General features: G+C 40.6%; 1 protein-coding gene across 1 annotated transcript in view; it reads left to right on the plus strand.

Moving 5' to 3' along the window:
* The window catches only part of LOC141811180 (diacylglycerol kinase delta), an 88,631-nt gene that overhangs the window by 1,081 nt on the left and 67,093 nt on the right, over nt 1–20,457 (plus strand). Inside the window, exons 2-3 of the mRNA XM_074699131.1 lie at nt 148–444; nt 575–679. Of these exons, the coding sequence (XP_074555232.1) occupies nt 352–444; nt 575–679 (198 nt within the window). The 5' untranslated portion in view covers nt 148–351. The remainder of the gene's footprint in view (nt 1–147; nt 445–574; nt 680–20,457) is intronic.

The following is a 20,457-nucleotide window of genomic DNA, read 5'->3' on the forward strand; positions in this document are numbered from 1 at the left end:
AAAAGAGAAGTCCCTCACTAAAGCGAGTGGTGGAAGAAGAGGGGTTTGGACGGTAACTTCCTCACAGGGGGAGAAGCCAAAAAAAGAAAATAAAACTCCTATGAGCTTTCTCTCCTCATCAATAATTAATCCCTCCATCTTTTCCAGCCTCCTGCACCCAGAGACCGGCGAGAGCGTGGCGTCCCAGAGCCAACTGTCCCATCCGTCATCCTCTCCTCTTCTCTTTCCTCCACTCATCCGAGTTCTCACCTCTCCCGAAAGCCAGATCCCTTCTCCTTCACTCTTCCTCTTCCATCCCAAAGTCCATCCTCTCACCTGGCTTGGTCTCTCACCTTCAAGAGCGTGCCGGTCATGGCATCCAAGCTGAACCCAAATGTCCTGTACGTGGCCGAGCACGGCGAGTCGCTGGGGTCACCTCAGGCTGACTCTGAGAGGACTCATATTGTAAGTAGAAGTGTGATAAAAGTGTCTCTGTTTCTACCTGACAGGGTGTAGATATCTTTAAAGAGTCAGCTTTTTTCAGCTTCAGATGGTTTTAAACGTCATGTGTTTGTAACATTTGAAAATCTTCCAGGCTGGAGAAGCAGGAGAGGAGTCCTCAGACAGCGACGGGGAACAAGAAGAGACGTCACACAAGTTGATCCGCAAAGTGTCAACCTCGGGACAGATACGCGCCAAGGTAAGAAAACACTTAGTGTGTGTGTGAGTGTGGGGAGGTTTATCTGACAATTTTAATTCAGAACTTTTCACCTGGTCTTTTATTATACATGCTGTTCTTTCAGAGTTCGTAGAGCTGCTTTGAGAGCAGTGCATATTCAAACAGGCATTCACCACATTAGGCAAACATTTGAGCTGCTGATTAATTCAAGAGGAAATATAAACATTTAAAGACATCAAGCTGAAGTGGATGTTTGGTTGGGGGCTGTTTGAAGGACTTTTTTCTACCATCTTTTAACTTTAAACCTTTATGGTGAGGGAGTCGAACTTTTTTTAGTCTTTATTTTGTCCCTCTTCACATTTTTCTTTCCATGGAGTTTAAAAAAGACCCTTATTTCAGCCTCCCGCCACAAACCCCCTTCACTCTGTTGACCAGCCTTCTGAAGGCCCATCAAGGGGTGGGGCTTGGTGTTTTCTGCCTGTCAATGGTTGGGGCTTAGTGTTTGTGCCACACCAGGGGTGGGGCTTGGAGTTTGATAACTGTCATTGGTGGGGCATGGTGTTTGAGGAGCGTCATTGGTGGAGCATAGTGTTTTGGGTCGTCATTGGTGGGGCTTGGTGTTTGAGAACAGTCATTGGATGGGCTTGGTGTTTGAGAACCGTCATTGGTGGGGCTTGAGAACCATCAGTGGTGGGGCTTGGTGTTTGAGAACCATCAGTGGTGGGGCTTGGTGTTTGAGAACCATCAGTGGTGGGGCTTGGTGTTTCAGGCTGGTCAGGGGTGGGGCTTGGTGTTTGATGCCTGTCAAGGGCTGGGTCTTGGTGTTTGAGTGAAAGTGTTACTACACTACTCAGGCATAATTTTTCTTTAAATATGTTAAAAAAGGACATTTTTTCTGCACTCTTCAGGTGAATGTGGCTCATGTAACTTCTTAAAACACATTGTTAATAAGAATAAGTCACAAACACTTTCATAAAGTCCAATTTTTGTCAGGTCTGAGTCTCTTGAAGCTGCTTCTTGGTGTCTGTTCTGTGTCGACTGTCACATATTAATGTCTCGGTCTCTCATTTGTGTACCTGCCTCATTAGTCACTGCTGGTCCCCCCCCCTTTACTGAGAAATGTGTAATTCTCCGTACACACAAGCGCCAGCTGTACATTCTCATTTATACGCTGAAATCGTTGGCTGGTACCTGCACTGACCGTCAACAATTACTTACATGCGGATCGATGGTGAGAACAGGATACCCTGGTTGTCATGGAGATGACATCCCATAATGGTGGGTTTGTTCCTGGAGCACATAATGGTATTGGATATCAGTCTGGTATTGATCGGCTAATCTCATCGGACACTGCCATAATTTAGTGTGGAGGTTCGGCGTGTTTGTGTGTGTGTGTGTGTGTGTGTGTGTTTGTGTGTGTGTGTGTGTGTTTGTGTACGTAAGGAGGACGGGGAGGAGGGGTGAGGGAGAGAAGGAAAAGCCATGAAGGCGTATGCTTTCATTGGCTTTATATGAAGTTATGAACTGAAAACTGAAACCCACCCTGGTTTGTGGGGCTGCTTGAGCTATGACCTTGTTTTGTAGAAGTAGATCAAAGTCATTTAGAAGCTTAATTCTTATCACTGTTTAGGATACAACATGATTCTGGAGCCAGCTAAACCACATGTCTGAGTCAACATGGTGTAAAAGACACTTGAATAAAAAGGGTCAGAGACAAATGTAAGATATTTACTGTGAGCTGAATTTGAAAAGCTTTAAATATGACGTTAGTCTGTAAAAACTCCTTCATGGTCTGACGCTGTGCCTCTCACCTGAGCAGAGGGAGCTGAGACAGCACCATTCCTATGATGTCTGAAGACCAGGGACTGAATGATCAAGTTTGCTTGAAAGTCAAGTTTTCGTGGGCATGAAATTGAAATTTAAAACTGAATTTGAGGAATGTAAAAGACTTGGAAAAAAGTCTATTCACAGAAGTATTGCACTTTTTTGGTTTATAATTTTACAATCAGTTATTTTTTTGAAAAATCATTTGTCCCAAATTTAAATCCTTCATTTCAGTCTTTGTTTATAAGCTGGATTTTAAAAAAAGTTGCTAATTTTCTCCATCAGAGGGCAAAATGTTTTTCTTTGACTATCTAGTAACATGACATCAGATCCCTGAATAAAACCTAAAAACTGACTCACATGCAATGAGCATTTTTTGAGAGAGTATGGCTTCTGATATAGTCTGAAGACATCATCAGTAACTAACTGTTATACACGGCCTGGTGTCAAAAAAGCTAACTATATAGTGTAAAAATTGCAAGTTGATTTGAATCGGCATCCAAAAAATCCTTCAGAGAATCAGATCAAGAGAATAGTGTATCGTCCCAGCTCTATAAAAAATAAAATTGAATTTTCAAGGAGGGTAAAATATAATTTCAAAGCTAATTAGTGTCGTTTAGCTTGACTTCATTTCATTCCATCATAAGAAAATAAAACACCCAAGAATTCAAATTTGAATGGAAAGGAGAAGAAAGAAGAAAAAGTCTTATATCTGCTCCTTCTCTCACAGAACATTAATTACAAAACAAATACAACAAAACTAAAAAGGAGCTGCAGGCCAACATGCCTTATTACACATAATTAATTCAACCAACAACAAACAAAGATTCATGAAATACCTATGTTAAATTCCCTAGCATAATGGTATCAATACTTTTTTAAAGATAAATTTTGATTCAACTTCTTTGATGTCTTTGTCCAGGTTATTCTATAAAGTTATCCCTCTTATTATTACATAAAAATCCTTTAACTTGGTTCTGAATCTCAGTTTTCTGAACATTTGAAATGCTTTTAAATAATAACTAATAAATTCAGTTTCATAACATTAAATTCACTTTCAGATCATTCTTTTCAAATTCAATATTACAATTCAAATTCACTTTGTCACACAAATCTGCAATGATTTTGCGACGTGGGGAATCATGCACAAATACAACACAATGAAAATCTTAAAACCAAGAAACGATAAGGACCTGACATCTAACAAAACTCAACAAAACTGACTGAAAATTCAAAGATGTACCCAAATATTGAACCTCCTCTCATAGAGTTTGGACACTTATTATCGTTTGGTGCTACGTTGGAAATGTTGACTGAACCTGACTCTGGTCAACCTCATAAGAGGAAAAGAAGCTGACCTTTAGCTCCCTCGCTAACAGCTACAGTTATGCCTCTAACTTAGTGATTCCCAAAATGAGGGTCACAAAAGGCATTCCAAAGCCAAAAACTAGGTACAGTTGCATATTTCATCCATTATTGTGAAAATATAAACAAAAACTCAGGTTAAATTTGATACCAGAGCACGCAAACAGAAAATGTTTGATGAGATTAGTTATCTGCAGCTTATTTAAGTTTGTTTTCATCAGATTTTTTGATTTGCTGGTTCATATAATCCTAAACCAGAAGGCACTATTTCAGTTTATTTAAATAGCAACAGTGTGTACTGACAGAGAAATGAGTTATTCAGACTCAAAAAGGTTTTTGAACCTGGCTGTGAACATGTATGTTTATGTATGTCTAGGATCAGCTTTTTTTTGAATGGCTGTGTGTGTAGTTTCTGGCACTTTTGGGGCCAGCCTCAAGAGGGCACTCAGGGAACTGCAGCCTACAGCGTTTCTTTATCAGCTTCACTTCTTGCGGTTGGAGTTTTCTGCTCGCTTATCACAAAATGCTTCGGTAAGAATGTGTTTGCCTTGCTTTTGACGCCCTTTGTGGATAAAGTGGACCACTTATAAGCATGTTTTGACTTTGTCCTGTAAACAGGTGTGACGTTCTCTCTGAGCTATGGCATGCTGCAGAGCTCTGTGGTGCAAAATGTCGAAAGAGGGGCGCTGCATTCACTTTGACTGACCCCGACCTGAAGCAGGGGTCACAGCTTTATCATAAAAAATCAATCTGTGTGTGTGTGTGTGTGTGTGTGTGTGTGTGTGTGTGTGTGTGTGAGAGTTGATTAGATAGTGTTTACCCTCAGTCATGTGACAGATTATTTCCTTTATCTACAGCAGGATTATTCTTTAGTAACAACAGTGACCTGAGCGGATTACAGCGTTCGTCCCTTTGTTTTTTTGTGTACATGTGTGTGTGGGCCTTTTTTTTATTTAAGCGTGTGTGTGTGTGTGTGTGTGTGTGTGTGTGTGTGTGTGTGTGTGTGTTTGAGATGTATTCAGCTGCATATTTAAACCCCCTCTCATACCTCCCCTGCCTCCTCTTGTTTGTCCCCTGTCTTTTTCCGTACTTGTCGGTTCTGCAGTCTGTTAGCACGCTCCTGAAGAAGATGTTAATCTTTATCAGCTGTGACATGACATCTTGACACGGCTACATTAATTCTCTTCCTCACCCTCCAGTCCCTAAATAATTAGACAGATGCAGTGATAGCTCTCTGAAGACTGGAGATGTTTGACACTGCTGTAATTAAATATCTTTGGGTTTTGAACTCAGGTTTTTGATACTACCTGGTTTTAATTTGGAGTTATTAAAAACTTGCTCCATTTTTCTGAGGTGACTTTGAAAGCAGCACACCTCACACAGCTCTGCCCTGCCAGGTTTCTATGATATGCAAATACTGTCAATGATTTGTCACTAATGTTTTATGGACTGGCTGTCGTCAAGGTAAATGTGACCCAAGAGGTTTCCTCGATCTGTGGTCAGCGGTCAGTGGAGATATTATTTTCTGCTTCCAGCTTCGGCTTTTATTTTGATTATCCTGTGAGAGGCAAAATGTTTCCTATTTGTGGACGGTTTGAACGGTTATAATAAATGTAGGTCCTGAATTCAGACAGCCAGTTTCAGAGTTATAAATATTCACATTTTAGCCATGTTGGAAGTAAAATACGACTTCTGCACATTCATTGCCATAGATGGAAGAAGAGGTACTTCACTGTATGTTGCCCATAAACTGTATAATGAATATAATCTTAAAGTATATTCAAAATATTTTATTCCTAAACTTGATGATATGGGTTTGGGTGCTATAACCTTCAGTGTTTCCTCTATATTTTTGGGTCATTTGGTTGAAAATTATTTTGAATTTAATTTTTACAGTGTAGTAGACTAATAATCATATTCACTGTAACTTTGTTTTTTGTTACGCAATATCAGAATTTTTAAGAGAAACACTGGTCAAACCAACATTTACCAGTCATCCAAGATTTTCTGTGCAAGATCAGTTTAATGCCATAATAGTTTACATGAAAAACGTAATGCCTTTCAGTGTTTCAAAAACAATGGAATGGAAAAATTGTTTTCAATCAAATAGTTTTGACTAGATTTTTCCATTCAGTTCTGAGTAATGGCGTGTGATTTACTTAAATGTCATCTCTGTTTTTTTTTTGTTAACTGTGTAGAATATTGCAATATGTCCCAATATGGTGACATCGTGATACATTGTAATAGTATCTTATCATGAAGTTCTTGCCAATACTCACCCTTGTTGCTGAGGCCGTGTATACCAATTGTTCCCCGCCTTTGAAAGAATTTTTTGAGCAATGATGATAAAATCTGAAGGTTGCCCATCATTTTGATGGATTAGAAACCCCTAGAGCAAACAAGTCCATCACTTTCAGTCGATCCAGTTTTTTTGAGAAAGGATGAGGAAAAGAGGTGTGGTTTAACTTCTTTCTGCTGTTTTTTTTTTCAAGATTTTTCTTGCTTTCTTTTTACCAAAGACAGGACTGTCTGAAAACTTTTAGCAGATTTTCTCACTCGAGGATAAGCCTCATGGAGTGTAACTTTGTCTTTAGTCCATACTGGTGCCCTGAATTGCAGGTTTTAACACTTCCGGAGGCTGCTGCTTGCTTACAACCACTCAACCAGAGTAACAGTCTTGGTGTAGTCAGCGGTCAGGGAGAAAACGAGTGTAGAGGTTGTTGATAAACAAATTTAGACCCGCCTCTCCCTTCGTACCCCACCCCTGGTTCGCGCCCGAAAGATGATGGACGTGCATCGTCAGGGAAACGACCGTAGAAACTGCGTAGCTGACCAACATGGCGGAGGCTGGATCAGCGAACGCTCGAGGGTCAGTTCGCTTTAATATGTAAGCCATATTTATTGTTTTGAAAGTAGTAGTAGTGTGATGAGTTTTAGTAGTATTGTAGCAAAAGATATTATAATATTTAGATATATAAGTATTTTCTGATCAAAGACGTGCTCCACAATAGAAAGACCCAGGTTGTTGAGTTTGCCTCTGAAAGAGACTTGACCCCCAGATGAAAGATGTAGTGGGAGGACGCTGTCCTCAGGAGATTAAGCTGCAACACTCACCGGCTCCAGCTGTTTTAAAAGTATTTCTATCTTTAGCTCGCTACTGTTGTTTAGGTTCCGTGGTTCTTTGATTGTTGAATGGTGTTTGATGTTCACTCTAATCTTGGTGGGCTAAAAAAACTTTTCGTTGCTAGGCGCTGCCCAAGTAGCTGCCTGTTGCAGCAGCTCTCTCTTCTTTGTCCGTTTCTTGTATTTTTATTTTCAACTCTTTTTTGTCATCTTTGTATTTGGAGTGGATCATCACTTTGTATGGTTCATTGTTGGTCATGGACACCAAACTTTTTGTGGCTTCAGTGATATTTTTACTACTTTTCTCCTGTGTTTGTCTAGAGATCCTACATGTAACCATGGCTGCATTGTTTACATGTGAAATTAGCTGTTAGCAGCCTGTAGCATGTCAATGCTAACTAGTGTAAGGCCTGATGATTTCCCTCAGGGTGAGGAGTATGAGGTAAGGATGACGTGCTGGTTCTCAGGGTGAGCTGGGAGGTGAGGACGTGGACCTGTCCTTCCATCCATCGTTGTTGGGAACGTGGGATCTATCTCCGGTGGGATGGACGAGCTAGTCGTGCTAGCCCAGCGGCTGCCGGAGGGCAGAGTGGCATCGTGCTGTTCACGGACGTGGCTGACGGAGCTGACATCGGACGCCGGCACCACATTGGAGGCGCTTCACCTGCTGTGGGCAGACAGGATCCAGGAGACAGAGACTGAACAGACTGCTGGGGAGGCTCAGTCCTGGACCCTGTGGAGGTGGAGACTGGCTGGGCTGGAGAGTGGTGGGCGGGGTGTCGTCATCTATTTTCTTATGGACCTTTTTGCACTTTCTGTGCACTTTCTTACTTTTGTTTTCTTGATTGCTGCTGTGACTCCTGAATTTCCCCTCGGGGATAAATAAAGTATTTTCTATTCTATTCTATTCTATTCTATTCTATTCTATTCTATTCTATTCTATTCTATTCCAAAGGTGCACGGTTGTGTGCTCACTGGAGGGAGAGAAAAGAGAGGGAGGGGCGTGGCTTTTGTTGTGGTTCAGTGCCTTGTATATGTGAATTAGAACTTTACACAACAGTTGTGAATCCAGTAATGAACAAGAATTTGTGCCCCCCTGCACCTGTCATAACGCCCCCTATTCAATTTTGTCTGACGCTGACTCTGGGTTAGCACACTGCTGAGCTGCAAAGCTAAGGTAACCCTGACTCGTCTGACAACAGTTGCCACAACTCGACTGACATAATTGATAACATCACAACAACAGTACATTTTGGCAGATTAGACAATAAGATAAATGCCTGACGGCTGTTACTGTTATGTGAAGCACCACAAAGCTAATCTTGCTAACCTGTCCAGCAGAAAGACGGCAACATCAGAGTCTGTTTTCAGCTCTGTTAAATCGTGGAGTTCCCTCCACCGTCAGAAAGCCACACCAAAGTTGACCTGGGTCTTCCCTCTATTATGATCAAAGACCTTCTTTTTCATTTTATGCTCTTCTGTCCTTTTTCATTTGGGCTGTTTTTCAGCCATTGCTACTGCTGGTATCACACTGCTTTCTTACGCTAACTGCGTACACTACGCAACATACTACTCCCCCTCCCCCCTCTGTCTGATCTGTGCATGAGTATGATCCGCCCCCTGTGTGGGGGTGTGGGGGTGTACCCTGTTGTGGTGGCTCGGTTCAAGCCACAGTATTTACCTGCTGAAATTCAGAGCCAAGGCTGTGTGTTGAAACCGTATTATTTTCAACATGATGTCAGTGATATCTTGTGGATGGAGAGGAGAAATACAGCGATTTTGACAAATAGTGCAGATTAGACGATTGCTGACTATACCTTTAAATAGATTTCGCCCACTTTGACTGCTTGCTGAATATTGTTTTGCCTTTAGACTCGTTTGTGGGAATTGAATTGAGCTGGAGTGATGTTTTCAGACAGTCTAATAACTTCCTGTTGTGGATGCTCTTTTTGGATGTTAAGTGATCCTAAGTGTTTGCTTAGAATGTGTTTCTCTGTTTGCTCCTAAACAGGTTTGGAAACATTACCTCAGAGTCCTCTCCTGGGCTGGGCCCATCCTTGAAGCATCATGTGTCAAGAGTTATAATGTTAGATATGGCTTAGAGGTCACATGTAGAGCCTCCTGTTCTCTGAATTTTGACCCTGAAACACTCAGATGAGTTGAGTGCAGGCTGAAGCATACACTGTAAAATATGGAGCTAAATTTAGTTAGTTGAGTCTAACATTTTTAAAACCTCATGACGGGGGTTGGAAAAACTTTGTCCCTGACTTTAGCATAACTTTGACTCTGAAATCTGATGTCCCTTTGTTTGTATCTGTTGCGTGGTTAATGCATCACTAAGACTAGGAGCCGAATTTAGCTGTTATCTGTGTTCAGCTCTCTGTCTTTGTAATGCTTTCAGAACAGTTTCATACCGCTGTCAATCTAAGGAAGCATTTCATCTCGTTTGAACTCCAGGTTTCCTCTTTAAAGCTCCTGTGAGGAGTTCTACTGCCTGTAAAGCAGGCTGAAATTGATCATTCGTGGCTTAAAGGCACGTTACAAACATTTAAAGAGGGGGTGCTCTTTTTTCAGTCTGTATTCTGTCCCTCTGGTGCCCCCTGTTGTATCTCTACATGATTTACAGATCAAGTAAATCTGTTTTCCTCTCTCTGGTTTTTAAAGAAACCCTTATTTGGGCCGTGCTGCTGTCTCTTGAATGCTCTCTGCTCCACAAACCCCCTCCACTCTGATTGGGCAGCCCCCTGGAAGCCTATCAAGGGGCGGAGCTATGGGCAGACCTTGGTGATCTTGGGCTAATTTAGCCAAACTTGGTGTTTTGATCAGTTCGGGGAAATTTAATGATTTCTACCTCCTACGTTTGTCCATTTTGAAAGAAAGACTTGAAAATGTCTGAAAGGTGTGAGGAAAACTTTCCCCATCCTGCTCTTGACCTTTAAACTCCAACGTTTTTTCTCACTCTCTCCAACCTCCTTCCTCTTTGTCTGTCTTTCTCTCCCTCCAGGCGTTGTTACATAAGATTTCACACTCTTTCTTCTCCCTCTATTTTCCCATCATCCTCTTTTCCTCCTCCTCCGCCTCCTCCTCCACCTCCACCTCCTGTTTGCTCTCATTTACCGCACAGAAAAAAAATTGAAGAGACACAGGAATAGAATGAGGCAGAAGAGCAAACAGCTCCTGGATTGTGTGTGTGTGTGTGTGTGTGTGTGTGTGTGTGTGTGTGTGTGTGTGTGTGTGTGTGTGTGTGTGTGTGTGTGTGTGTGTGTGTGTGTGTGTGTGTGAGGCCCCTCTGCTGTGGCTTTGAGTGGGACGATCATGCAAGCTGTAATGAGTGTGCACGTGAAAACACACACAGATAAACACACACAGCCTCTTAATTATGGTTCTTTCCATGTTCTGCTCTTTGAATCTCTACCCCTCCCGTGGAGTTGTTTCCATCACACCTGTTTGTCGACCTCCTCTTCTGCTTTTCCCTCCCTCTGTTTGCTTTGCTCTCTTTCATTAAGTAAAATGATGTTTTTATGGATGTTTCTGTGTCTTTTAGAGGGTTTAAACTGCAGTCACTCCGTAGTTTGAGAGGTTAACATGCGCCTGTTTTTACTCCTTCATACTCCTCATTCCTCACTTTTCCTCAAAGTCAAAAAGATTTTAGTTTGAGTCTGTATGCTTGATAGAGCCAGCTATCAAGTTCTGGAGGTAGCATCCCACCCACCTTAAAGATAGCATCCTTTTTGTAAATAAAGACATAAATTATCTTCAAAGCTCTTCATTATTTGATCCCTTATTGCTCCTTTTTGCTTGACTCCGTCCAGAGAGAGGGAGGACCGAAAGAAAAGTCTAGTTTTATTTTGAACCAACATCTACAAACAAGCTTTAATTACTCATTCTGCCAAAATTTCCTGTAAATGATAGAAAGATGAATACAGGTTGGCTTTCTTGACGTTAGCTGTGTCCTGATTCAGGGGAAATCTGAGAGGGAGTGTGATAGCTCAGTCCATAGGGTCTTGGGTTTGTAACCAGGAGGGTCACTGGTTCAAGTCTCAGCATGGGAATTGGGCTGATAGCAGGAGAGGCGTCAACATAATTTCCTGAGCACTGTCAAGGTGCTCTTGAGCAAGATATCATACCCCCCAGTTGCTCAACAGAGTGTGTAACTTTGGACAAAGGCGTCTGCTATGTCAAACTGTAAATTGGTTGTGGCATGCAGTGTTGCCAATTTAGCCACTTTTCTTGAGTTTTCTTTTTTTAAATAAGCAACAAATCTAGCGTTTTTTCAGAAGTTCGGAAACTGATGTGAAAGCATGTGTTGATCTCTGGCACACGTCCTCCTCACTCACATAGCAGTCTCTCTCAGCTGCAGCCGGAGCTGGTGACTTCATGCAGAAGAATCACACTTGTGCTCGTCACTTTTCCCCCAAACCCAGAAAAAGGAAGAGAGTTTTTATTTTGACCTTACAAAAAATGCAAGAAAAGACCAAATGAAGTTTGTTTAAAGAGCTAAACACTTTTACAGTGTACTAAGTATGTACTGACCTGTCACTTGTTTAGTTTAGTTTAGACAACTTTATTTATCCCAATGGGCAATTCTGATTTTGCAGTCCACCTAGGCTACACATATAACTTCAAACAGCAAAAAGAGGTTCCTGTACATTTGCAATTATGTGTTGTTTATTTATGTAAGAAAAATGCTCAAAGTGGAAAAGTAGTACAACTAAAAAATAAAACTCAAGATTTATACTTGAATGTATCGTTTCATTTTCTTTCTGTTAGATTTGATATTATAAAATTGGTATCTCAAAAGTGTTGTGGAGGAAATGGTTAGGAAGTGAAGATAACGTTTTTTGTGCAGGTATCTGAAATTTGTTTGGAAGATTTTAAAATCATATCTTCGCCCAATCAGAGACGCAGCTCAAGTGACTGACAGGCCATGGCACCCTGTAGCTGTGAGTGAGGAGGCTCAAAGCCTGCCGTTCAGTCAGCAATTCCAATATGGCCTCAGAATTCTGTTCCAGAAACAGATCGGTGACGTCACAGAGACTACATCCATGTCTTATACAATCTAAGGCCATCAGCCTGCACCACAAAAATGATAAAACTGTCACCATTTCTAAAGTAATCTGAAGGATCTATGGGTTTCTGTTTTGGAACATTTGTATGGCTCGTTATGGCACATTTTCATTTTGTTTCAAGTGACATGCTAAGAATGAAATATGTGGCATCATGTGTTCCCCACATCTTGATAATAATTCCCGTCACTTTTGTCAGCAGCCTTCAAGGACTGAAGCTTATGAATTTAGATATGGCTAGCTTTGCTGACGAGCACCCTGGGTAGCTGATGCAACACTTATCAAGCTACTTAGAATAAAAAAACATTGTTTTATTCCGATATAAAAATCATAAGAGAAATTGATTGTAAACAGATAGTCTGAAACATTTTCTTCGGATATCATCTTAGTGATGCTTTTCTAATGTACGATTGAGATCTCAAAAATCTTGGCCCAGATCAATTCCTTTTTTCCCAACAGTTTCACAAAACAGGACAAGAAAGTTTGAAATGATTTTTAAAATACAAGAGAGGGAGTTGTGCACATCTTTTTCACATAACAGTGAAAAAGCTGCAAAGTCGGCAAAAGATTTTAATTCAAAACATTTTGGGACAAGACCTTCAGACCTTTCTGTGAGTTGGACAGTGTGTGGAATTTTGGCACACTTTAAAATAATGATCCAGTTAATAAAAGAAATTCCATTTTCTTACCGTGTTTTTTTTCATATATGAATTAACAGTTTGCAGTTTCTGGTTGACCTGAAGCTTTTTAGACATAAGCGGTGGTTAGATTTTAACTTTTGTCATCTTCCTGAACAAACACCTTCTCTTCTGAAATAGCAGCTTATATAAGCCGTTAGATTTCTGACTAACAGGTAACTCTACTTTTTTAAAATCCTTCCATTCCTGTGGACTTCCTCCGCGGTGCTTTGGATTCAAGCCCCCACAATATTTGTTCTTTTTTATCCGCAGCTCGCTCCCAGTGCAGAAGTCTGTGTGGGTGTTCACTGCAATGGAGATGAGGACGAGTTATGGATGTGTGGTGTGTGTGTGTGTGTGTGTGTGTGTGTGTGTGTGTGTGTGTGTGTGTGTGTGTGTGTGTGTGTGTGTGTGTGTGTGGGACGGTAAACAGAAATGGCTTGAGGAGAGTGCATGAGTGTGTGGGATGGCCGGTTTTGTGTATTGTGTGTGTGCTCTGATTTATGCCCTCTGCTTGATGTGATACAGCTGCAACAGTGTGTGGGTCAATACTGAGAGGGAGAGATGAGGAGGGAGACAAAGAGGAGAGAATTAGTGAGTGGAGGAGAGATGGAGAGTGGAAAGTAGCAAAGAGAGAGCGATTCGGAGTTATATAAGGTTTCTATATAGACAAGCGCTGATAGCCAGATTTACCCTCACATTACCTTCACAACAGGTTGGCACGACTGCAGAGGGGGCGGCCCGTCTATTTGAGAACTTCTTGTTCAGTCGCTGATCTAAACTCTGCACAAAAGGCTGAAAAACACTCCACACATTTTCTTACTCATGAAACACTTTGGAGGCAGTTTCTGTCGACTGATTCTCGAGATGTTGTGCATGTTCAGCTGCTTTTCAGCTGCAGGAACTGAAGTCTGAATAAAGTTCTGAGGACTTTTTCTCATGATAGACTTCTGTCTCGATTAATATCTGCACCTTGTTTGAACCCTCTGTGCCATCACTGCCTGTAACTCATATATAATCTATAGTAAAGCAGCTAATGTAACCTGATCCTGATGAACTCAGTGTATACTATTGATCAGCTGTAATAGAATTACTGTACAGAGGCTGTTAATCATACACACGATTGCATCCAGGCGCACACTCCCAATCTAAACACAGTCAGTCTGTCTCTAGCACTGTCTCTAAATTCAGTTTCTATTGATTCGTACTGCTGTTACCCCAACTCCATGCTCCATCCAATGAAGACGCTCTGTCCAATAAGGACACTTCTAAAGAGAAACCGAGGAAGACGCTCAACATTCAAAGAAAGAAGAAAATCCTTAGAAAAAAGGCATTTCTTGACTAAAATGACTGATTTCAAGAAATTCTTCAATTTCTTTTAAAATTGAATAAATTGAATAAATGTTTCAAAATGAATTTATGTTGAAATTGACACAATTTTCCAAAATGTCAGAAGATCAGACTAAATTTAACCCCACGATGCACGAAGCCTGTATCAAGATTTTTCCTTTTTTTTTGTGTGTGTGTTAAATATTTGATACTTTCAGAAAGCATTCAACATCAAACAGTTCAGACTTAGAGTCAAAATAAATACAATTTTGTTTCTTGTTGTAATTCCATGAATAATTATTTATTTTTATACTTCGCTTATCACATATTTTTCACAAGGGCATGGATGATACCATTTTTCTATGGTTTCTGGAGTGCCCATTTGAGATGAGTTGTGTTTCTTTGGTATTTCAGAGTTTTGCAATTTTTTGTTTACTTATTAACACCAGACCAATAAAAAAAGCTGAATGATTATGATGATGTCTAAAAAGAATATCAGGAGCCATATTTCCCAAAAAATGCACATCACATGTGAGTAAGTTTGTAGGATTTATTCAGAGGATCTGACATCTCAACTTTTTTCCAACCCAGCTTATAAACAAAGACTAAAATGAAGGACTTACATTTGTAAAATAATTAGATAAACAGTTATTAATAATTTCTGAACAAAGAGTCACGATTTAATATTTAAAAAAAAAAACAACAATACTACGATATGTTGATTTTTTTCTCCAACCCATAATCTTTACACATTTTAACTTTGTACTTTTTATTTGAATAGTTTTTTGAGACTCTAATACAATGTAGTAACTTCATGAAAAATTCAAATATTTGGAGAAGAAAAAAGAAAAAAAATATGCTGGAAACATTTTTCCCATTCCTAGAAGAGTTAACACACTAAAGGGAAAAATGCACCAGAGGGTTTAAAAACAAAAACATTCACTTTAACAACTGGTGTAGAGAACCATCTCACTTTTGAACATATCTTGAAAATATGCCCTGCTTAGGATTGAATAATTATTTTTCTGCACATTTTTCTACATTTTGCATGGAAACATTGACTGCAAATTCAAAATCAAGCAAAACTACTATCTGGACTAGTTATTCAACTTTTAATGTTGAAGAATTTGATGTAGAACTATTAAACACTGCACAAGTCTAAGTAACACTGGTGCTTTCTTATGTTATTTTGAATCTTTCAATGTTAGTACTTAAGTGTTTCATGATTTGAAATGATTTAATTTCACAATATTTTAAAGCCCCACCAACATTATCTGGTGGTTATATCACATTTCAACCAGGAACAACCAGAATATTAAACAGTTATTTCTCCACAAACAAGACTAATCTTGAGGAAAACTTTAAGTGAATGAAGCCAAAAATGTTGGCTTCTGTAAATGAGAACATTTTTTGTCATTATTTGAAGAATCGCTCTCTTTGAGGTGAGAAGTTTTAAATAAAATCCTTAAATTTTTGCTTGATAAAAATGTAAGTTTGGACTCAGACCCTCATGAAACTGAATAAGTTTTCACAAGTCCTGTATGAAGACGGATCTTGAGTTAAGACAGAGAAAACCTGAGCTTACAAATCGTGTTTGAGTTCCCAGGGTACAGAATGTTTTCCTCTATATAAAGCTGTCACATTATTTTTACCAGAGGAAATCATTTTGGTGACAGGTTTCACACCTCTCTTCTATTTCAGGAAACCACTCATCTGGCACCAAGGTGTTTCTACGAAGCACAGAATGGACAAACTAGTACCAAACACAGTTTTGCTGGTGTTAAACAACACATCCTTACTCTGATTCCACCTGCTGGTTCCATTTTTTTTCCTTTAAGTCTAAATCTTTTCTATGTCCTCTGTGGCTGGAAAAGTCTAAACCAGCGTTCATTCTGCAGGAGGTCATCCGGAAACGTGTGCATATGTGTGTATGTGTGTGTATGTGTGTGTGTGAGACAAAGTCAATGAGTTATCCGCAGCGGCTGTGTCTGACATGGTGACACTTGCTTTGGAAATGTGCTAATGATGAGAAGACGACGATCCCTGCAGTGTGTGTGTTTGTGTGTCATTAATGAACTAATGTGCACTCTCAATCAGCAGCAGATAAATGTGTGTGTGTGTGTGTGTGTGTGTGTGTGTGTGTGTGTGTGTGTGTGTTTGTGTGTTAGCACTAATGAGCTAACATGTCATAGTTTTGACAGGTGTGTGTTTGTGCTGCTCTGCTAACGTGTGTTATCAATCAGAGGATGCTGTGTGTGTGTGTGTGTGTGTGTGTGTGCGTATGTGTGTGTGTGTGTGTGTGTGTGTGGTGTGTGTGTGTGTGTGTGTGTGTATTTGTGTGTGTGTGTGTGTTTGTCTCTACAGTTGGTTTGCAAACAGAGACCAATGACAGTACACAGAGCTGTTGTCGTGTTTGTCTCCTTCGTGTGAGTCGTGTGAGTTGACCATCTTTTTTCCGTGATGATGTTTACTGGGCTACTTTACTCCCCTTAAAGATTTTAAAAGATTTTATTTTATCTTCTAAAATGCTCTCTTCTCTATGCAGTTAAGGATGCTTCATGCCTCTTTACAAGGGGAGAGATTCACCAATTTGTGATGTCACAAACACCCTGAGATAAATACAGAATTGAGATAAATACAGAATTGAGATGGTTGTAAATCATTTAAAGCTAAGGAATCAGAGGCATTGTTTAAAGCCTGAAAATAACAATGATGAGCTTTTCAAAGAAGTTAAGTTAATGAAACATAACAATGTTTACAAGACAAATGTGTTAAGATATTATGTAATTTAGACAAAAAGGGACAACAGGAAAACAAATACAGAAAAAGAAAGAGACTGAGCTTGAGAAACAAACTGTTCTAAAAATATCACAAGATCTTCACAAGATCTTCTCAGGATCTTCATGGGATCTCCACTAGATCTCCATGAGATCTTCATGAGATCTTCATGAGACCTACTGAAATGATGATGTCATCACATATGAATCTTGTAACAGGTGCGTGACACTGGTGCCAGAGAGGCAGGCCTTAGCATCAAGGTCTTACCCAAGTGGCAACCTCCAGTCTAAAAGTATTAGACAATGCTGAAGTGCTAAAATCTGCTGTTTCTTGAGTGTTCTCTTAAAGCTGACTCTAAAAGTACCTTAAGTCACATTCACACCAAGCCAAAAAAATGTTCTCAGCAGAAATTAACCTCTTAACAGCTTGGTTAAAATTGTCTCCATCTGATTTGCTAACTTCACAATCAGCACCAATGTACTGGGGATGACTTTTTTTCTAGAGGACACTCTATCAGGAGTTTGTCCAATCAGAGGCACAGCTCAGCTCACATGACTAATGGGCGCCCTTAGCTGTTTGACAGGAAGCTCAAAGCCTGTGCTACTTCCAATATGGCCCCCACCAGTGATCAGCTTCATTACCCTTCATCAGGAGCAGATGGGTGACATAGCAAAGACTAGGGGTGGGCAATATAGGCTCAAAACTTTATCACAATGATTTAAGGAACTTCGCAATAACTATATTCATGACAGGAAAAGAAAACAACAACTTATTATTAGTGGTTGCTGCTTCTGAATGACAGCATTTTTATTGCACACGCAGCAAGGAAGCCACTTTTCCAATCATGAACTACTACTACACTAGCTTGAAATGTAAACATAGTTAGTAGGTCAGATCCAGAGGAAATCTGATGTTTTGGAGGAGGAAAAGTTAATCCTGCAGACGAAAAACTTTATAATTCTATACGACACAACACATTCTGTCTATGAGGACACCAACAGAAAGGAGAGGGCATGGACTGAAGGAGCTGAAGTTTAGGGAGGACCAGATGAGCTTAGCATGCTTAGCAATTAATTACCATGAAAGTATGTTATCGTGGGTGGGATTCCTGCAGGAACATGTGGTTCTCCTGTGATCTTGTGATCTCAGGTATCCAGCTGCTATGGTACTGTGCAGTGCCCACGCTTTATGTGTGAATCAGGGGTAATGATGATATAAGGTTCAGACATTCGGCTCGACCACACGTCCGTCGTAGAGGCTAAAAATCCACCGATAATAACGTAGCTTTCATGTCCCCCTCACATGTCTTCATAGCCTGGTTGTATTTGGCTGTGTGTTTCAGCTTTAGGTGGTGGAACATGTTTGTGGTGTTGCCACCCTTCATGATAATAGTCCTCCTGAACATTTTGCATCTAATGTGTTTCGCTGCGTGTCTGATCTCAGGTCAGCCAAACCACCTCCAAATCACTGAGGGAGCTCCTCTTTTAGGCACTAAATCCTCATGTGAGGACCAAGTTGATGCTGCCGTGCTACTCTTACTCTTGGCCATTGTTGTTTGTACACAGCAGGGAGCGTCATACATCATTGCGTCTCTGCACTGTAAAAATTGCGAAATGACACATTAATGTCGTCAAAAAAATCATACAGGTATTATTGTAGACAGTATGATATGGCACACCCCTAGCAAAAACTACACACATATTTTTTACAATTTATGGTCTATCCATAGTTTAGACCTCCAGAGGGCTGGCCAATCTGAGTGAAGGGGGTTAATGCAGGGAGGGAGCCTTAAAGAGACAGCAGCTGAAAAAGAATTATTTGAGCATATGGAGGCTGACTTAAAGCTTTTTAAAACACAAATGAGAGAAAAATAGAGATTTTTTAGCTTTTAATCATGCTGCAAGGGGCACCAGAGGGACAGAATGAAGACTAAAAAAGTACACGTGTAAAAATATACACTCAGTGGCCACTTTGTGAGGCACACCTGTCCAACTGCTTGTTAACGCAAATTTGTAATCAGCCAATCACATGGCAGCAACTCTGTGGGTTTAGGCATGTAGACACGGTCAAAAGGATCTGCTGTAGTTCAAACTGAGCATCAGCATGGAGAAGAAAGGTGATTTAAGGGACTTTGAACGTTGCATGGTTGTTGGTGCCAGACGGGCTGGTCTGAGTATTTCAGAAACTGCTGATCTACTGGGATTTTAACCAACAACCATCTCTAGGGTTTACAGAGAATGGTCCCAAAAAGAGAAAATATCCAGTGAGCAGCAGTTCTGTGGGCCAAAAGGCCTTGTTGATGCCAGAGGTCAGAGGAGAATGGACAGACTGGTTGGAGCTGATAGAAAGGCAACAGTAACTCAAATAACCACCAGAATTTGGCATCAACAACATGAAAGCATGGATCCATCCTGCCTTGTATCAACAGTTCAGGCTGCTGCTGCTGGTGTAATGGTGTGGGGGATATTTTCTTGGCTGTCTTTGGACCCCTTAGTACCAACTGAGCATGGTTTAAAGTCCACAGCCTACCTGAGTATTGTTGCTGACCATGTCCATCCCTTTATGAGCACAGTGTACCATCTTCTGATGGCTACTTCCAGCAGGATAACGCTCCATGTCATAAAGCTGGAATCATCTCAGACTGGTTTCTTCAACATGACAATGAGTTCCCTGTACTCAAATGGCTTCAACAGTCCCCAGATCTCAATCCAATAGAGCACCTTTGGGATGTGGTGGAACGGGAGATTCTCATCATGGATGTTCAGCCGACAAATCTGCAGCAACTGTGTGATGCTATCATGTCAATATGGACCAAACTCTCTGAGGAATGTTTCCAGGACCTTGTTGAATCTATGCCACCAAGGATTAAGGCAGTTCTGAAGGCAAAAGGGGTCCAACCCAGTACTAGCAAGATGTACCTCATAAAGTGGCTGGTGGGTGTATATAGGATAAACAAAAATGTGTTTAACCAGGGATTATAATAATACAGTTGAAGCTAATTAAAAAGTTAAGGCCCTTTAGTCTCCTTTAAAAACACTCAGAGAGACCCTGAATGTAGTGACATCATAAAGGGCAGAAACATAGATATATAAGAACGCTAGATTTCTTAAGGCGGAGTCAGCAGCATCATCTTCCAGTAGCCGTCTTGGGACAAGGGACTGCTCTAGTGCGCTGTACTGTAGTTGGAGCTTTACTCACTAAAACACTCGTAACTCGCTGAATTCTTGACGGATTTACAAACAGATTGTTTTATCATTAATAATTATAATAACAGATTTTATTTATATAGCGCTTTTCAAGAACTCAAAGACACTTTAAAACTGTTAAAATGAATACAAGCAAGGAACGGAAGTCAAAAAGATCAAAAGAACAGTACAATCACAAATTAAAAGCTAATTTAAAAAGGTGAGTTATTAACAGAAATCTGAATAAAGTGAAGTCGGAGCAGTTGTGGATATGCATGGGGAGTGAGTTCCAGAGAGTGGGGGCGGCTATGGGAAATGCTCTGTCCCCCCAGGTTTGGTGCTTGGTTCTGTGAGGGGGAGACAGGAGGTTGGTGAGGTAGGAACGGGCCTGGTGGTAGAGGGCTTTATGGGTAAGGAGAAGAATTTGAAACTGTATGCGGAAGGGGACGGGA

The sequence above is a fragment of the Halichoeres trimaculatus genome, unplaced genomic scaffold (assembly GCF_033239565.1).
Source record: "Halichoeres trimaculatus isolate MK-OKI-2021-1 unplaced genomic scaffold, fHalTri1.1 fHalTri1_scaffold_22, whole genome shotgun sequence".
NCBI lineage: Eukaryota > Metazoa > Chordata > Actinopteri > Labriformes > Labridae > Halichoeres > Halichoeres trimaculatus.